The sequence below is a fragment of the Hyla sarda genome, chromosome 5, assembly GCF_029499605.1.
Source record: "Hyla sarda isolate aHylSar1 chromosome 5, aHylSar1.hap1, whole genome shotgun sequence".
NCBI lineage: Eukaryota > Metazoa > Chordata > Amphibia > Anura > Hylidae > Hyla > Hyla sarda.
The window spans coordinates 8,122,728-8,143,538 of record NC_079193.1 but is presented as its reverse complement, the minus strand read 5'-3'; the positions used below and the strand labels follow the sequence as shown (position 1 = coordinate 8,143,538).

Genomic DNA, 20,811 nt, shown 5'->3' with positions numbered 1-20,811 from the left:
GCCCCTACATACAAGGTCTTAAGCCAATCAACAAACCCCCCTGGCAGACCATATCTCAGAAGGACAGACCAGAGGTACTCATGGTTAACCCGATCAAACGCTTTTGCCTGATCCAAGGACATCAAGTACCCCTTCCAGTGGCCAGCCCTACCCTGCTCCACAGCCTCTCGGACACTGAGCACAGCACTAAATGTACTGCGGCCCGGAACAGAGCAATGCTGAGCCCCCGAAAGGAGCCGGGGTGCAAACTCCACCAGCCGGTTAAACAGCACTTTTGCCAGAATCTTTCTGTCCGCATTGAGAAGAGCTATGGGACGCCAATTCTCAATGTGGGACGGGTCTTTACCCTTTGACAAGATGATCAGCGCTGACCTCCTCATTGTCTTTGGCAGAGTGCCCGAGGATAGACACTCATTAAAAACCCCAGTCAAGAGGGGAACCAAAGTGTCCTTAAAGGTCTTATAGAACTCAGATGTTAAGCCATCCGGACCGGGTGACTTCTTGAGGGCAAGCCCATCAATAGCCATCCTGACTTCCTCTTCCCGGATCATCTCTGTCAAAACGTCAAGAGAGGGGTCTACTCCTGGTTCAGGGACGGTTTCAGCCAAGAAAGCTGATACCTTATCTCGATCTAGATCCTTCCTTCCCAAGAGGTGCGAGTAGAAGGATCTGACGACCTCCAGGATCCCTGATCTGGACCTTTTCAAGGATCCCGTACTATCAATCAGTCCTGAGACTACTTTACTATTCACTGACATCTTGCAATTTCTGTAAGGGTCGGGCGAGCGGTACTTCCCGTAATCCCTCTCAAAAAACAAAGATGCGTGCTTATCGTACTGGCACTTCATCAGCAAGGACTTCACTCTGGAGATATCATCACGACTACCTCCAGTCGAGACAAGGTTCTCAAGTTTCTTCCTCAGGCCCTGGTACAAGCGGTACCTGTTTAGGCTTCTGAGGCCCGAGAGCTGGCGGAAGAATCTCGCAACCCTTTCCTTGAAGATCTCCCACCACTCTGACTTACTGCTACAAAGGCCCAGCAATGGTACCTGGCTCTGAAGAAAATCCTCAAAGGACTGTCTGATCTCCGCTTCTTCCAAGAGAGACGAATTCAACTTCCAATAGCCTCTGCCCATCCGGGGGGTCTCTGTGACATTCAGAGAAAACATAATTAAACAGTGATCGGAGAACTCCACCTCAACAACAGACACTGCTGAAGAGACGGCTTCCTCCTTTAAATAAAACCTGTCTATCCTAGACCTACAACTACCCCTATGATAGGTGAATCCCGCGTGGCCTGGGGTGTGCCGGATGTGGACATCCACCAGGCGAGCCTCACTCACTATGCTATTAAGGGCGACGCTATCATAAGTCAGCTTGTCTCTGGCACCTCCCCTGTCTTGGGGCCTCGTGACAGCATTAAAGTCCCCTCCAAAGACCACCTGCCGACTTGTAAAAAGATAGGGCTTGATCCTCATAAAGAGACACTTCCGGTCCCACTTAGACTGTGGGCCGTAGATGTTAATAAGGCGAAGTTCTTGTCCCCTCATGAGGACATCTAAGATCAGGCACCTCCCCATTTCTAACTCGATAACCCGTCGGCATTCTACCGCTGCGGTAAAAAGGACCGCCACTCCGCTATACGGCTCGGCCCCAAGAGACCAGTAGGAGGGCCCATTCCTCCACTCTCTTTTAGCCTTGTAGATAGATGACATATCTGTTAGCCTGGTCTCCTGCAAAAATAAAATATCAGCATTAATATGGGCAAAAAAATCATAGGCCGCAAATCGAGCTGTATCTGACTTAATGCTGGCAACATTAATGGATGCCAGAGTCAACGGAGAGGGTGCCGCCATCAAGGGTGATTGAGTTAGACAGCTTTCTTTTTCCCACTCCCCTTCTCACCCTCCACATCAGAAGAACTCTTCACCCTCTTTAGAGAAATTGAAGTGTCCATCTCACCAGACGTCGTTTTACTTTCCTCGTCTCCGGATTCTAGGCCAGTCCCTTCCCCCGAGGACATAACCTCCCCAGGGGAAGAGGACTCGGCGCCCCCTGGAAGCCCCTCTGCCACCTCCCCCTCATCCTCCCCTTCCGAAGAAGAGGAGGAGATGTCCCTGAGGGGTCGGAATCGATTGGAAAGGCCAACCAGAGGGGAGTCAGTTTTGCCTTCCTTTGGCACCTGGACCAGGGTGGGAGAAGATCTCAAATCTCCCTTTTTTTTTTTACTTGTACCCCGCTTTCGTGTCTCCTTCTGCCATCCCACATCATCCTCCTCCACGCTATCTGAGGAGATGGCACCTTCCTCATTCTGGATCCTCCTGACCTCCTCATTCAGCTCGCCATCCCTCAGGGTCTCAGCAGCAAGGTTGGCCTCTGGGACAGAATGAGAGGTCGTCCCAGTAACCCGGGCTTTCCCCATCACCCTATCCCTTTGGCGTTTATCAAGACGTCTTAGTTGGGCTGGTGTCTTTCTCTTGCTGTTCCTCACTGACCCCTCAGTTCCTCCACCCCTGCTAGTCCCCTCCCCAGCAGATTCCGGCTCGTGATCTTCACCCGCTGGGGACAAGACTGCATTAGCGAAAGAACGAGGGCAACGACTGAATGGGTGACCTAAGTCACCACACAGGTGACACCTAATCTCTGCACAAGATGCGGCAAGATGGCCTACACCCCCACACAAGGCACATTTCTGCACCGTACAGTTTGTCACAGATGTGGTGACCCCACACACTTCAGTGCAGAGCTTCGGCTGACCCCGGTAGAAAATCTGGATACGATCCCTGCCGAGAAAGGCAGAGGATGGAATATGGGTAACTGTATTTCCTGAACGTTTAAGTTTTACCAAAAACGTCCAGGCTCCTGACCAGATGCCAAACTCGTCCCTGTTCTTCTGCGGGACCCCCATTACCTCGCCATACCGTCCTAACCAGGTGATGATGTCAACACAAGAGAGTGATTCGTTACGGGTCAAAACGGTCACTCTCTTGATTTCGTTTTGACGAGACAATGCCTGTACGGCAAAGTCTCGCCAGCCGGGCTCATTCTTTACCAATTCATAATTCGACCAGAAAAGCTCAAGCCCCTCTGGCCGAACAAAACTGATATCGAATTCAGGAGCACCGTAGGGATGTATCAAGGCAAAGATATCAACTGCCTTGAAGCCCATCTTTAGCAAGAGCTCAACCACTTTGGTCCTTGAAGGACACATATCTTCGCCCTGCCACCGAAGACGGACCACATTCCTACGGTTACTACCTGCCCCGGCTGTTGGGAGGGACCACACAGTATCGCCCCCTCTTTCCTCTCGGAAGGCAGAGAGACCGTGTCTCTCTATCCAGAAGGACAGATCAACTGCTCTACCCTCTACATTAATCGACCTTTCCCCCTTTTTCAGAGCTTCCAGGAGACGTCGCTGCAATAAACCGTCCCTAGAGTCAGGAGACGAGGAAAGTATTCTACTTTCCCCAGCAGTGACATTGGCATAACTCCTATGGTCTGTCACCACTGGGGGGGCAACCGGACCAGACCCTACACCTACACCACTTCTAATGACAACATCCCCACCACCCTCAATAACAACATTAGCACTTCCCCCAACAACATTGTTTCCAATAGCCTCATCTGTAGTCCCATCACCACCACCCCCAATTACAGCAACAGCAAAATCACCTTCTCCAATAACATTAACCTCCATCCGCTCCCCAGTCATACACCCCGTACCCCCATTTACCTTCTCATTCACACTGGCTGGACCAGAAACAGATAATCCGGCAAACGATGACGATGATGACATTTTTTCCCGTTTTGCCTCAGCATCACGGGGCACTAGGGCTGGGACAACCTCCGCTGGCCCTTTAAGGGACCGGGCAGCATGCTTGCCCGGTCTAGAGGAGGCCCCAGCCCTGTTCTTATTAGTGCCCTCCGCCTCATCAGCATCATCTCCAGTCTTTTCATGGCGCCGCTGATCAATGGGATCAGCGGCACCAATACAAAACAAATGTTTTTCTTCACTTTTGGGAGTGTCCGTTATGCCCTTTACTACCTCCGGCACTGAGTCACCCCCCTCTCCCACAGGGGAGCGAACTACAGCACCGGAGTCTGCCTCTCTGCCCACCGCTGGGCCACCCTCACTGTACGGCCTTTCGGCCGATGCCTTCTCTGCTCCATCCCTGCTACTGCAAACAGGCATGGAGTTCTGCGCCCTTTTAGTATCTGTACTCTCCCCGCACCTTTGCACCGAGTCCACCACAGAACACGGGCTGGGCTGGGTAACGGGGCTTGCACAATGAGCTGACCCTGCGGCCGACTCAGGATTTACAGGGAGGGGGGTGTAGATGTAACTCACCACTTCTTGCTGCTTTGGCTTGGTCTTCTTTTTCTTCTTACCCCCAGGTGCCTCATTTGGGAGCTCATCTCCAAACACCAGGTTCTGAGGACACACTGGGGATTCCAGCATGCGGATCTGGGCCATTAGCGCCCCTCCCTGGTAGCTGCTGTCACTGTCCTCCCCTGAGTCGGCAGGTGATACTGCTGGTTGCTGTGCAGGGGGCCCACTGTACGGGGCCTGCTGCTGTTGCCGCAGGCCACCAGGTGGATCTGGCTGTTGTTCTTCCTCCATCTCCTCCGCATCATCCACCTGGCTCTCAGGTTGCAGCCCCATCAACCTTTTATTTTTTTCTTCTTCTTTCACCCTGAAGCGCTCCTCATTTTCCAGTTTCTCTTTAAATGGCCCACTCTTCTCCAGTAATGCTGCTCTCCTCTCCTCCAAAACTTGTATTTCAGACATGAGTCCCTTTATCTGCCCCTGGATCTCTGTCTTTTTCCTTTTTGGAGTAATCTTGGCCTTGGCACGGGCACACCGCTGTTCCTCTCGGAGCCTCCTGATGGCCTTACAGGCGTCTTCATACTCACGGAGGTGACTTTTTACCCGGGAGGTATAGGTGGAAATAGACTCCCGGGTCCTCAGCACTCCCCAGCCTTCCTCACTGAGGTCGGCTTCACCTCCGTGAGCACTCTGCCTCCTTCCAGACAAACCCAGCTTTCCGCTGGCTGCACCCAGCTTTTCCGAGGAGGATCCAGCCTTGCAGCTTCTCACCTCTGTAAGGGGAGTTGGAGCAGCATTGCTGCGACTCCTAGTAGAACGCCTCACCCCCAAATCCTCCGATGTACAGGCCGCTTGCTGGCTTCTACTGCTCCCCTGCGGCCTAGTCCGAGGAGCAGAAGCCTGGGCCTCGCCTCCCTCACTCATGCCTGGAAACCCACTCCCTCCCTGGGGAGGAGGAAGCAGGCCCCAGGTGGAACAGATGGTAATTCCCTGGAGCTCAGGAGACACAGCAGACACACAGCACAGCTGAAGCACGACCACACCCGCAACTAATTGGTCAGCACTCCAGAGCTGTACTCACTATTCTGCTGGTGAGGTCACTGTGTACATACATTACATTACTTATCCTGTACTGATCCTGAGTTATATCCTGTATTATACTCCAGAGCTGCACTCACTATTCTGCTGGTGAGATCACTGTGTACATACATTACATTACTTATCCTGTACTGATCCTGAGTTATATCCTGTATTATACCCCAGAGCTGTGCTCACTATTCTGCTGGTGAGATCACTGTGTACATACATTACATTACTTATCCTGTACTGATCCTGAGTTATATCCTGTATTATACTCCAGAGCTGTACTCACTATTCTGCTGGTGAGATCACTGTGTACATACATTACATTACTTATCCTGTACTGATCCTGAGTTATATCCTGTATTATACTCCAGAGCTGCACTCACTATTCTGCTGGTGAGGTCACTGTGTACATACATTACATTACTTATCCTGTACTGATCCTGAGTTATATCCTGTATTATACTCCAGAGCTGTACTCACTATTCTGCTGGTGAGGTCACTGTGTACATACATTACATTACTTATCCTGTACTGATCCTGAGTTATATCCTGTATTATACTCCAGAGCTGTACTCACTATTCTGCTGGTGAGGTCACTGTGTACATTACATTACTTATCCTGTACTGAGCCTTAGTTATATCCTGTATTATACTCCAGAGCTGTACTCACTATTCTGCTGGTGAGGTCACTGTGTAAATACATTACATTACTTATCCTGTACTGATCCTGAGTTATATCCTGTATTATACTCCAGAGCTGTACTCACTATTCTGCTGGTGAGGTCACTGTGTAAATACATTACATTACTTATCCTGTACTGATCCTGAGTTATATCCTGTATTATACTCCAGAGCTGTACTCACTATTCTGCTGGTGAGGTCACTGTGTAAATACATTACATTACTTATCCTGTACTGAGCCTTAGTTATATCCTGTATTATACTCCAGAGCTGTACTCACTATTCTGCTGGTGAGGTCACTGTGTAAATACATTACATTACTTATCCTGTACTGATCCTGAGTTATATCCTGGATTATACTCCAGAGCTGTACTCACTATTCTGCTGGTGAGATCACTGTGTACATACATTACATTACTTATCCTGTACTGATCCTGAGTTATATCCTGTATTATACTCCAGAGCTGTACTCTGCATAAATTCTATTGTATGTTATTATACAGATATCATTTCTTTGTGTCCAGGTTATGTTTCATGTCTTATTGTTACTTTATGTCTCTAGGGTTTCGTGGTGGCGATTCTGTATTGTTTCCTGAATGGAGAGGTAAGAAAAAAACCTCTTATTCAACCAATGAAAGCAGACAAATAAAAGGAGTAATCCGAAGGGAAACATATTTTTTTTTTTCAAATCAACTGGTGCCAGAAAGTTAAACAGATTTGTAAATTACTTCTATATAAAAATCTTAACCCTTCCAGTACTTATCAGCTGCTGTATGCTCCAGAGGAAGTTGTGTGGTTCTTTCCAGTCTGACCACAGTGCTCTCTGCTGCCACCTCTCTGTCCAGAGCTGGAGCAAATCCCCATCCCCTCTCCTGCTTTGGACAATTCCTGACATGGAACATTTTTTGTTAAATAAAGTTTTTGTTTATTATTAAAAAAAAATTGAAATATATTTTTTTATATATATTCTAGGTTCAAGCAGAGCTAAAACGTAAATGGAGAAGATGGCATCTGGAGAGGTGCCCAGGAAAGGACATGAAATATCACCACCCTTCACTGGGCAGCAACGGGACCAACTTCAGCACCCAGATCTCCATGTTGACCAAATGCAGCCCGAAGACTCGGCGGAGTTCCGCGTTCCAGGCGGAATTTTCTTCAGTCTGATGGCGGCGGGGGGGAAAAAAAGGACGAGTCTGAAAATTTTCAAGGCAAGACATTTGGTTTTCTTTTCCAATGAAAATGGATTCAGCTCGAAGACGAAACTTTTTGTGGAATTGCACTTTATAGGGTTTACAGAATAAAAAAAAAACTCAAAAACCTTTCACGGAACCTTGTGGACCATTACAAACTTGGAAACAAGACTTGGGAGCTTTCGCGGCTTCACACTGGAATGTCTTATAAAAGAAAAAAAAATCTTTTTTTTAAGAGAGAGTCTTTAAAAAAATAAGAGAGTGTAAAAAAATGGAAATTTCAACGACAAAAAATATCTAAACAAAAAGTTTTTAAATATATATATATATATATATAAATATAAATATTTATTTAATCTTCGAGTGGGAAAAGACTAAAGCAGACGACGTCGCATCAAATCGAATAAGCTAAGATAGGATCCAACACTGGGGGGGGGGGGGGGGGGGGTCCCGGGCCCCTTTTATAGTTAATGTTTAAAAAAAACTAATTAAAAAAAATATATTTTTTGTATAGTGCTGAGTAATTCAAATCTTGTCTATAGAATTTATATATATATATATATATATATATATATATATATATATGTATATATATGCAAAAATGCACAAGACGGTCTAAAAAATATTTCTCTATTTTATTTAATTTTTTTTTGTAATTCTATTTTTTAGTCTAGTCTAGTTTTGACCATATTGGGGCTCCTGGGGTGTGGTCGGTCCGGGTCTGTCGTGGAATTTAGTGTGAAAATTTTTGGCTATTTTTTTTAAAGCTCAGAGCTAATTTAGTGTATTTGTAGATGGATTTTGAAAAAAAAAAAAAAGATAAGAGATGACCGGTTGTAAATTTTAACATTTTTAATTCTGTTAATGGGAAACAGAGAGAGAGAGAAACATATATATATATATATATATATATATATATATATATATATATATATATAATTTTTTATATAGTAAAAAAATTAAAGGGGTATTCCAGGAAAAAACTTTTATATATATATATATATATATATATATATATATATATATATATATATATATATATACATACATATATATCAATTGGCTCCAGAAAGTTAAACAGATTTGTAAATTACTTCTATTAAAAAATATTAATCCTTTCAGTACTTAAGAGCTTCTGAAGTTAAGGTTGTTCTTTTCTGTCTAAATCCTCTCTGAGGACACCTGTCTCGGAAACAGCCCAGTTTAGAAGCTAATCCCCATAGCAAACCTCTTCTAAACTGGGCGTTTCCCGAGACAGGTGTCCTCAGAGAGGATTTAGACAGGAAAGAACAACCTTAACTTCAGAAGCTCATAAGTACTGAAAGGATTAAGATTTTTTTATAAAAGTAATTTACAAATCGGTTTAACTTTTTGGAGCCAGTGGATATATATATAAAAAAGTTTTTTCCTGGAATACCCCTTTAAGTAAGAAATAAATACATATATATACGGGATGAGTATTTAACTCAGGGAGAATTCACCACTCCTGGTGTGACGGAGCTTTCAAGGGCCACTAAGCACTCCGCAGGCATTCTGGCCCTTGAAAGCTCCATCACACCAGGAGGGGCAAGTACCCCAAAACAACTGTCTGCAGATGGGTGCTCTTTCCTTCTGGAGAGAGAGTTCTGGCTTGGCATTAATCCTGATTAGCTTTTTATATTCCGTAACTGGAGCTTAACTGATACCAGGGAACATAGCCTGAAAAGGTGATGTAATGAGCTGATTTGCATATTCCCCTATATATATATATATATGTATATATATATATATATATATATATATATATATATATATATATTTTTTTTTTACCCTGTGTTAATGCTAAACTAAATGTTCGAATAGATTTGATATTTGTTTTTATTATTTTACAGATAAAATTAATGACCTAATAAGGTATATATGAGAAGCTGCACAGTATATCTCCGGGATGTAGAAGGAGCCATGTGCCATAGATTACATTTTAGAGTTGATACCAGTGTTCTCCAAACTGTGACCCATTAGATATTGCAAAACTACAACTCCCAGCATGCCCGGACAGCCGTTGGCTGTCCGGGCATGCTGGGAGTTGTAGTTTTGCAACATCTGTAGGGCCACAGTTAGAAAACCACTGGTTTATGTTGTATTAATCCAACTTAAAGGAGAGGTACGGTATCGTGTGTAAAATCATGCATTATGTTTTAGACATGTTTCTGGTTGGAATGAGCCTTGTGCCATTGCTGTGTGACATTTCCTTTATAAGTTATCACAAATGATATTTTTTCGCCTGCAATACCTCCGTTTACCACCGCTGTAGGCCAGCAATTTTCCATAGATTCCAATGCAACAGCGCCCCCAGTTATTTTTTTCTTTTGGGTCATAGTTGTTAAAAAAAAAAAAAAAATTTAAAAACGTTCTTTTTTTATTTATTTATTTTTTAAATAGAACGAATTTAGAATAAAATGTCAGTCAGGAAGGAATCTTGAAGTAAATCAACAAAAAAAAAACAACAAAAAGCTGCAACACGTCATATAATCCAAAATTAAAGGGGTATTTCGGTGGAAAACAATTTTTTTTTTAAATCAACTGGTGCCAGAATGTTAAACAGATTTGTAAATTGTAAAAATCTTAATCCTTCCAGTACTTATCAGCTGCTGTATGCTCCAGAGGAAGTTGTATTTCTTTCTGGAATCCATTTTTGTCTGACTACAGTGCTCTCTGCTGACACCTCTGTCTGTATCAGGAACTGTCCAGAGCAGGAGAGGTTTGCTATGGACATTTGTTCCGTATTCTGGACAGTTCCTGACATGGACAGAGGTGTCAGCAGAGAGCACTGTGGTCAGACAGAAAAGGATTCCAGAAAGAAATACAACTTCCTGTGGAGCATGAAGCAGCGGATAAGTACTGGAAGGATTAGGATTTTTAAATAGTAATTTACAAATCTGTTTAACTTTGTGGCACCAGTTGATTTAAAAAATGTTTTCCACTGGAGTACCCCTTTAAGTAAACCTTTCCTTTAAATTGATCCCTGTATTTAGAACCAGACACCATATTCTGGATATAGATATAACAGTACTGTGACGTTTCTTGCTGCGTCTTCTTAACATTTAAGGGTGTGTATATTTTTGCAACCACGCCCGTTTTGGGTCTACAGCTCCCACGCAGACATATCTATCACCATAGTTACATACTTCAAATAATGCCCAGATCTCTGTTAGGGTGCTTTCACACCACGTTTTCAGCCTACGGTTGCCGGATCCAGTCAAACGGTGAGTCCGGTCAGCTCAGTAAAGTCAATGGATTTCAGTGACGGTCCGGCTGGGGTACAGGAGCGCATGGTTTTCCCCCTCCCCAGCTGGATCGGCACTGATATCCATTGACCTTAATGAGCCGACCGGACTCACCGTTTTACTCCGGTCGGCTCATTTCTGCCCTGTATCCGTTTTCTTGACCGGACCTAAAACAGTAGCATACTACGGTTTTAGGCCCGGTCAGAAAACCGGGAACGGGTCGAAAATGAGCCGACTGGAGTCAAATGGTGAGTCCGGTCGGCTCATTAAAGTCAATGGATGTCAGTGCCGGTCCGGCTGGGGTACAGGAGCGCATGGTTTTCCCCTCCCCAGCCGAACCGGCACTGAAATCCATTGACTTTAATTAGCCGACCGGACTCACCGTTTGACTCCGGCTCATTTTCGACCCGCTCCCGGTTTTCTGACCGGACCTAAAACCGTAGTATGCTACTGTTTTAGGTCCGGTCAAAAAAACGGATACAGGGCAGAAATGAGCCGACCGGAGTCAAACGGTGACTCTGGTCGGCTCATTAAGGTCAATGGATTTCAGTGCCGATCCGGCTGGGGTACGGGAGCGCGCGGCTTTCCCCTCCTCCAGCCGGATCCGGCAGCCGTAGGCTGAAAACGTTGTGTGAAAGCACCCTTACCTCCGCTCAATCTGCCCCCACTTCTGGATGACCTGTACACAGTAGGTAAAAGCGAGTAACACTCGACTGCACGATCAGACTATGCAGGGTTTGTTTGTAGTCTGTGACCATGAAGAGACAAATTGATAAGAGATTTTTTTTTTTATAATTTGCAGCATTGCTTTATTTTAGACTTTGTTGTAGTTTTGCAACAGATGACGAACCACCGATTAAAGGGGTACTCCTGAAAAAAATATATCAAATAAATTGGTGCCAGAATGTTCTACAGATTTGTAAATTATTTCTGTATAAAAATCTTATTCCTTCCAGTATTTATCAGCTGCTGTATGCTCCACAGGAAGTTGTGTAGTTCTTTCCAGTCTGACCACAGTGCTCTCTGCTGCCACCTCTGTCCGTGTCATAGCAAATCTTTCCTGCTCTGGACAGTTCCCAACACAGACAGAGGTGGCAGCAGAGAGCACTGTAGCATCTGTATAACTTTCTGCCACCATTCGATTTGAAGCTGATTTGAAATTGTATTTTTTCTTCAAAGTAACCCTTTAAGGAACACTAGTGTACGTTTCAGTCTAAGCTCCGCCCAAAAAATAAAACAAAACATCAATTCTGCATATTTCCATAGTACAACTTCACAGCCAAATATAATTGGGCTTCTCAAGGAAGGCCCGCTGTACATAAAGGTGTAACATTCAGTGCAGACTAGAGTTCCCCTTTAAATCCTCCACCGCATAGAACCTCCGATATTGTCTCATTTCCAAGAATTATACAGACGCGTCTTGAATACGAGCGAATATATAAATATTTTTTTCTTGCAGTAAATTACTTGGCCCTAGAACTGATTTCTTATTCAATCCCCGCTCCTTTATAATAATTCATTCCTATGGAGACTGAGCAGAATTATAAATATCTGCGGGAAAAGTCTCCTAAATAGCGAGAGGGTGGGTGCAATTCGCCCTCGTTGATATGGGGACGGCAGGGATGAAGCTGCAGACTGATCTTATTCCACTAATACAATGAATGTCAGGATATTGATGTAGCAGTATATGGTAATATGGGCCTGAGTTATCTGTAGGGCAGCGTTTACCAACCAGTGTGCCTCCAGCAAAACCACAACTCCCATCATTCCCGGACAGCCAGCATGCTGCTAGTTATAGTTTTGTAACGGCTGAAGGCACACTGGGTAGGAAACACTACTGTAGAGTTATATACTACTGCACAATATCATTGGTACAGCCCTTTACTTATCCCTATTACACAGGAGGTGGGTGACAATGGATCATTGCATTTAGAGCTGTTTTATTGTCTATATGTGGAGCCGTTTAGGAGCATTGGGGGATTTTTGCAACTTTTTTGGGACATTCTTCACAATGTTGCTGACTTTTTGGTGTATGTGTAGAAATTCCAGGAAATGTTTCTCTGCACAAAATTGATCAATTTAATTAATTTGGTGCACCTACACATTACCAGCACACAAAATGTGTTAAAAAATGCTGCACTTACACCTACTATGATAATTGTCCCCCAATGTTTTTGAGCCTTTTAAAACAAAGCGGTCAGCCTTTGAAGAAGTGTTTGTTCATTCATTGGCTGATCACTGTCGCTATTACATAGGGTAACATTGGTCTGTGTGGTCCATAATGCCTCTGTACAATATGGCCCTAAGACTCTGACCTTGGGGGACCGCCATGGGTCTATCACCATCCCAACTATTAAATCCTATGGAAGTTAAAGTGGTACTCTGCTGCTCAGCGTTTGGAACAAACTGTTCTGAACGCTGGAGCCAGCACCAGGAGCTCATGACGTCATAGCCTTGCCCCCTCATGATATCACACCCCACCCCCTCAATGCAAGTCTAGGAGAGGGGGTGTGATGGCTCCTGTGTTCAGAACAGTTTGTTCCCAACGCTGAGCAGTGGAGTACTCCTTTAACCTTTATATAATGATCCTTGAACTATCTGAAATTTCCATAGAGTACCCAAATGGAAATATTACCCCTTATTATTATTAATAATAATATGACTATAGACATGTGGTGACATAGCTTAGAAGTCTAGTTACACTTTAATCCCTATAGTACAGTGTTTTCCAAACTGTGTCTCTAGGTGTTGCAAAACTACAACTCCCAGCATACCCGGAATTGTAGTTTTGCAACAGCTGGAGACACACTGGTTGGAAAACACTTGCTATAGTATATGATCCCTTTTTGTAATATGGCCCTGAGACTATGATCTTGGGGAACCGCCATGGGTCTATCACCAGCCCCTCTGTTAAATCCTATGAAAGCAAATTAAAAATATATCTCTCTATTTAACAATTCTTGGAGTAGGATACATTACCTGTATCTGCTGTAGGATAATGGTAATGAAATTGTCCTGGTGTAGACCCCTTTGCTTTACAGGTTTGTTAACAGTCTGAAATTTCCGTAGATAACCCAAATAGAAATTACCCCTTATATAAGATAAGTTTTTTTAATTATTATTATTAATAATAATAAGAAGAAGAAGACGACGACTATGGACATATGGTGACATAGCTGAGAAATCTAGTTACACTTTAATCACTATAGTACAGTGTTTTCCAACCAGTGTGTCTCCAGCTGTTGCAAAACTACAACTCCCAGCATGCCCGGACAGCCAATGGAAATATTACCCCTTATATAATATTATTTTTCTTATTATTATTATTAATAATAATAATACAACTATAGACATATGGTGACATAGCTGAGAAGTCCAGTTACACTTTAATCACTATAGTACAATATTTTCCAAACAGTCTGTCTCCAGCTGTTGCAAAACTACAACTCCCAGCATGCCCGGATAGCCAATGGCTGTCTGGGCATGCTGGGAATTATAGTTTTGCAACAGATGGAAACACACTGGTTTGAAAACACTGATAGTATATAATCCCTCTGTGTAATATGGCCCTAAGACTCTGATCTTGGGGGACCGCCATGGGTCTATCACCAGCCCCACTGTTAAATCTTATGAAAGCAAATTGGAAAAAGTACTCTTTATATAACAATCCTTGGACTAGGATACTTTATCTGAAATATCCAATGATAACCCAGTTAGGAATATTCCCCTTTATATAATAATCCTATGACTATAGACATGTGGTAACCTAGCTGATAAGTCTAGTTACACTTTAATCACTATAGTATTGTGTTTTCCAAACAGTGTGTCTGCAGCTGTTGCACAAGTACAACACCAAGCATGCCCGAACAGCAGGAGGCCCAGGCAGCCTTTGCAAATCTACGACTGTCCGGGTATGCTGGAAATTGTAGTTTTGAAGACATTGCCATAGTATATAATTTGATACAAAGGAATTATTCTGTATATTCAACACAGCAACATTACAACTCTCTGTAAATTATAATACTAATGGAATGAATTGACAATAAAGATTACGGTGACTGGAATTGAAGAATATGTGAAAAATAGACCTTGTGGGACCACCATGGGTCTATCGACGCCCCCGCCAATAAACCCTATGGAAACAAATTGGAAATCACATTAAAAACATATAAAGGTTGAGAATTTCAACAGCAAAGTGTCTTATAATTACATAAGGAACAATATATTAAAAGTTTAGTTTGGTGACAGGTACTCTTTAAGTTTAGTTCGAGTTCTATCACTATAGTAGATATTTATTATAGAGGAATTATTTTATAGATGGAGTAAAATTATAATAATATTCTATGATTATTTTTTTAAAATTAAATATATATATTTTGTCTATGAAACAGCATCTAGCAAATCAGGTTAACCTTCCAGGCATCATTCTCACAATAGGCAGCAGATGCTCAGTATACCGTTTGCCTCGGGACACACCATGTGGGTGTTGTACAGGTCCCAGTCAGCAGTTTCGGTCAGTCACGGAATACATTGTTGTTAAAGGGGTACTCCGCTGCTCAGCGTTTGGAACAAACTGTTCCAAATGCTGGAACAGGTGCTGGGAGGTCGTGACATCATAGCCCTGTCCCCTCATGATGTCACATCCTCCCCCTCAATGCAATGCAAGTCACGCCCCCTCCCATAGACTTGCATTGAGGGGGCAGGGCGTGATGTCATGAGGGGACGTGGCTATGGCGTTACGAGCTCCCGTCTCCAGCGTTCGGAACAGTTTGTTCCAAACGCTGAGCAGCGGAGTACCACTTTAACCTCTAATTCACACAGCAATGGCAGCATTTTTTGTGTGTGCAGAACCAGTATTAGTGTGTTTGTATATTTATAAATATATACAGCAGGTACCAGCTGTATACGGTGACTGCGCCAATTATGTTCTTGTGTAATACAGTATGACCATAGTGCAGTCCGGGGGTTGGCATTAGTTGGCTTTTTGGTTGCCACCTGCTATATGTGTAACCAGAATGAAAAATATGGCGGCATATATCTATTTGTGTATATGGTGTCCTCTCTATAATGCACCTAACCCCCCCCCCCCCCCCCTGCACTAGACAGCATTAAAAGCGATTACCTCATCGACGCGCCCTACCTCTTAAGAAATAGTTGAAGAAGCTTTTATTAGTCTTTTGCAGAGGACCAAGTAATATATATATATATAGAGAGAGAGAGAGAGAGAGAGAGAGAGAGAGTTATTTTTATTCTAAATATTTACCCCTTCCTGTCCTTTGCTTGCAGAGTTTTATAGAGTCGTCACCATATACGGAAGGAAAATGTGACCCCACCAGGAGCGCCCCATAAGCCCCAGCGTCCCCTGACCTGTCCCTTTTGTAACAATTGTAAAAAATGATGGAATCACTGGGATGTTTTTTTGTTGAAAAAATGTTTTTTGCCGAAAAAAAAAAAACACTCATCGTAATATTCAAAAAATTACCCCACTAAATTTAAACCCACTTTTAGTTTTTTAAACTTTCATAGAATAGAAGTAGGATGTGTGGAGGCAGAGTGGCATTGTAGATCATCGGCACCCTGTTATAGACCATCAGCACCCCCTACAATGTAAGAACCTTGTACCTGCCCGGGTGCAGATATAGACACCCAAGACCTCCAGTATAGATGGCCACCACTTCTATATGAGGCAAGATGGGTTTGCCGAACCCCCAAAGGACCATGATCTGGTTGGGGGAACCACCATAGCCAAAAACAAGTGGTCCCAATTGAGTCGCATGAGTCTTTGCTGTCCTTCTCCACAGGGATTAGACATACTCAACTGTTCCCAACACCTCGATTCATCTCTATAGAGAAGTCCTTGAGTTGTCCTCTAAAACGTCTATGGGGGTTGTTATATCTTCCATAAATTATATCTAGAAAAATTTGGGGTCACATTGGGTTTCATACATGCCATTTTTGCCTCTGTTTTTGGTTAATATATATATATATATATATATATATATATATATATATGTGTGTGTGTGTGTGTCTGTGTATATATATATATATATGTATATATTTTTTTTATATTTGTTTTTGTGTAATAGGGCCCATAGACTCTGGTCTTGGGGGACCGCCATGGGTCTATCACTACCCCCAACTATTAAATCCTATGGAAGGAAATTAATGTATGAAAAACAGCAGCAAACCTTAAAGGGGTACTATGCCTTTAGACATCTTATCCCCTATCCTCAGTGGCCGTTTATGTTCAGAATGCTGGCTTCATGGTTTCAATGTCACGCCCCCTCCATTCATGTCTATGGGAGGGAGCGTGATGGCCATCACGCCCCCTCCCATACACATGAATGGAATGGGGCATGGGGTGACCTCACGACCACGGCCACCTGAAGCCAACATTTTTAACATAATGTTCAGAACAGCAGTGCTGGCCCGGAGATCAAGGGAGTACCCCTTTATGTAGCCAGGGTGATTGGTACATAAGGGACGCAGCTTCTAAATATATCAGGCCAATATGGGGGGGGGGGAATTATAAGAGAGACTTGTGGGGGAACTATATGAAGAATCTGACGCTGATCATTTGGAGAATGTGAATTTTTTCTTGTATATTTCGTTAATGTTTTCGGGCAGTCGGCCCCCGCGGGTTCAGTGTGTACAGTGTCCTGTATATAAGGTACTCTAACAGCACAGGAAATGAATGTACAACGTTTTGATACAATGTGAAGTGTAAATAGAAATGTTTATGACGCTTTATTATCTTATATTTTACCTTAAGGAAAATGAAGAATTGTTTTTTGTTTTGTTTTTTTGTTGTTGTTTTTGGAAACTGTTTAACTTTTTATTAAAGAAGAGAGAACACCCCCAACATCGACAATGAAATGTGTTTGTACAAATTTCTGAAATATCTTATTTCTCGTCGTCATTAATTCCTATCAAATAAATGACTTTGCTGGCGTCCCCATGACTGCACTTCCTGTCACGATGTTGTAGCGACTGTTTTTCATGGGGACACTGGACTTCAGCTCGACCAATCAGATGTCTTACTACATTTTGTCTGCCAGTACTAGTAAAAATGGACTGTAGTGCTTTTCAGCAAGCGTGCCTGTGACAACACTTCCTGTCGTTGTGCTCTGGCAATTCAGAATTGTCATAGGGACATTAGATCTCAACAAAATCTCATCAAATCTCTTAATGAATTGTGTCTATTAGTGCTAGTAAAATTTAGAATACATCTTCTCTGCCTGCATACCTGTGACAACACTTCCTGTCACTGTACTCTGGTCATTCAGAATTGTCATAGGGACATTCAAGCTTAAAACAACCAACTTAAATCTCTTAAACCATTTTGTCTACTGGTGCTAGTAAAATCAAGAAAAAGTCTTCTCTTCCTGTGACCCTGTGACGAGACTTCCTGTCACTTTGCTCTGGCTATTCAGAGTTGTCATAGGGACATTAGATTTCGGCACAGCCAACCAGATTACATGTTGTCAACCTGTTGTGGTAGCATAAAGAATATGTCTTCTCTTCCTGTATCCCTGTGGCAAGACTTTCTAATAAGTATAAGATCCCGTGCCCCTATGACAACTCTGAATGACCAGAAGGCCATTCAGAGTTGTCATAGGGGCACGGGATCTTAGACTTATTTGTTTTTTCTGTGTTAATTCTGATGGGTTATTAGTGACTTTATGACAACTCTGATCTGCACAGGAAGGTTTGTCATGTGGTTGTCCTCTTCTCCTGTGTGAACATGGCCCAGACGCCAGGTCAGGATTTATAAACACTGTAACCTCCAGGTGTTTCTAAACTGTTTATTGTGAATTTTCACCGATCTTTTTGCTGCAGTGATTTCCAGTCTATTTCTGATGCTTTTCTATAAATATAGGATTTATTATTTATTGAGCCGGGAGAAATGTACAGAATGTGATCATGAGTGTGAACACGGCCCTAACGTCTGCTTCATTATCATTTCTGGGGGGTTCAGGGGTCATCAGAAGCTTCCACTGCTGAACAAGCAATAAACCCAAAAAATCCTAAACCCATCGCCCCCGTGTCTTTCTTTAGGCATCTGTACTACTGTGTTATCTTTGGTGTTACATAGGACTGCAGGTCACATCTATACATTATCTGTACTCAGAGAGTTATCACTGTTATCTGTGGTGTTACATAGGACTGCAGGTCACATCTATACATTATCTGTACTCAGAGAGTTATCACTGTTATCTGTGGTGTTACATAGGACTGCAGGTCACATCTATACATTATCTGTACTCAGAGAGTTATCACTGTGTTATCTGTGGTGTTACATAGGACTGCAGGTCACATCTATACATTATCTGTACTCAGAGAGTTATCACTGTGTTATCTTTGGTGTTACATAGGACTGCAGGTCACATCTATACATTATCTGTACTCAGAGAGTTATCACTGTTATCTGTGGTGTTACATAGGACTGCAGGTCACATCTATACATTATCTGTACTCAGAGAGTTATCACTGTTATCTGTGGTGTTACATAGGACTGCAGGTCACATCTATACATTATCTGTACTCAGAGAGTTATCACTGCGTTATCTGTGATGTTACATAGGACTGCAGGTCACATCTATACATTATCTGTACTCAGAGTTATCACTGTTATCTGTGGTGTTACATAGGACTGCAGGTCACATCTATACATTACCTGTACTCAGAGAGTTATCACTGTGTTATCTGTGGTGTTACATAGGACTGCAGGTCACATCTATACATTATCTGTACTCAGAGAGTTATCACTGTGTTATCTGTGGTGTTACATAGGACTGCAGGTCACATCTATACATTATCTGTACTCAGAGAGTTATCACTGTGTTATCTGTGGTGTTACATAGGACTGCAGGTCACATCTATACATTATCTGTACTCAGAGAGTTATCACTGTGTTATCTGTGGTGTTACATAGGACTGCAGGTCACATCTATACATTATCTGTACTCAGAGAGTTGTCACTGTTATCTGTGGTGTTACATAGGACTGCAGGTCACATCTATACATTATCTGTACTCAGAGAGTTATCACTGTTATCTGTGGTGTTACATAGGACTGCAGGTCACATCTATACATTATCTGTACTCAGAGAGTTATCACTGGGTTATCTGTGGTGTTACATAGGACTGCAGGTCACATCTATACATTATCTGTACTCAGAGAGTTATCACTGTTATCTGTGGTGTTACATAGGACTGCAGGTCACATCTGTACATTATCTGTACTCAGAGAGTTATCACTGTGTTATCTGTGGTGTTACATAGGACTGCAGGTCACATCTATACATTATCTGTACTCAGAGAGTTATCACTGTGTTATCTGTGGTGTTACATAGGACTGCAGGTCACATCTATACATTATCTGTACTCAGAGAGTTATCACTGTTATCTGTGGTGTTACATAGGACTGCAGGTCACATCTATACATTATCTGTACTCAGAGAGTTATCACTGTGTTATCTGTGGTGTTACATAGGACTGCAGGTCACATCTATACATTATCTGTACTCAGAGAGTTATCACTGTGTTATCTGTGGTGTTACATAGGACTGCAGGTCACATCTATACATTATCTGTACTCAGAGAGTTATCACTGTGTTATCTGTGGTGTTACATAGGACTGCAGGTCACATCTACTACATTATCTGTACTCAGAGAGTTATCACTGTTATCTGTGGTGTTACATAGGACTGCAGGTCACATCTACTACATTATCTGTACTCAGAGAGTTATCACTGTTATCTGTGGTGTTACATAGGACTGCAGGTCACATCTACTACATTATCTGTACTGAGAGAGTTATCACTGTGTTATCTGTGGTGTTACATAGGACTGCAGGTCACATCTATACATTATCTGTACTCAGAGAGTTATCACTGTGTTATCTGTGGTGTTACATAGGACTGCAGGTCACATCTATACATTATCTGTACTCAGAGAGTTATCACTGTTATCTGTGGTGTTACATAGGACTGCAGGTCACATCTATACATTCTCTGTACTCAGAGAGTTATCACTGTGTTATCTGTGGTGTTACATAGGACTGCAGGTCACATCTATACATTATCTGTACTCAGAGAGTTATCACTGTGTTATATGTGGTGTTACATAGGACTGCAGGTCACATCTATACATTATCTGTACTCAGAGAGTTATCACTGTGTTATCTGTGGTGTTACATAGGACTGCAGGTCACATCTATACATTATCTGTACTCAGAGAATTATCCCTGTGTTATCTGT

At 42.8% G+C, this 20,811-nt stretch overlaps 1 protein-coding gene across 2 annotated transcripts in view; it reads left to right on the top strand.

Moving 5' to 3' along the window:
- Nucleotides 1–7,681, top strand: part of LOC130272856 (vasoactive intestinal polypeptide receptor-like) — a 304,671-nt gene extending 296,990 nt beyond the window's left edge. For both annotated transcript variants that reach the window (XM_056518817.1, XM_056518818.1), the window contains exons 12-13: nucleotides 6,657–6,698; nucleotides 7,067–7,681. In XM_056518817.1, the coding sequence (XP_056374792.1) occupies nucleotides 6,657–6,698; nucleotides 7,067–7,258 (234 nt within the window). In that variant the 3' untranslated portion in view covers nucleotides 7,259–7,681. The remainder of the gene's footprint in view (nucleotides 1–6,656; nucleotides 6,699–7,066) is intronic.
- Nucleotides 7,682–20,811: the final 13,130 nt, after the last annotated feature.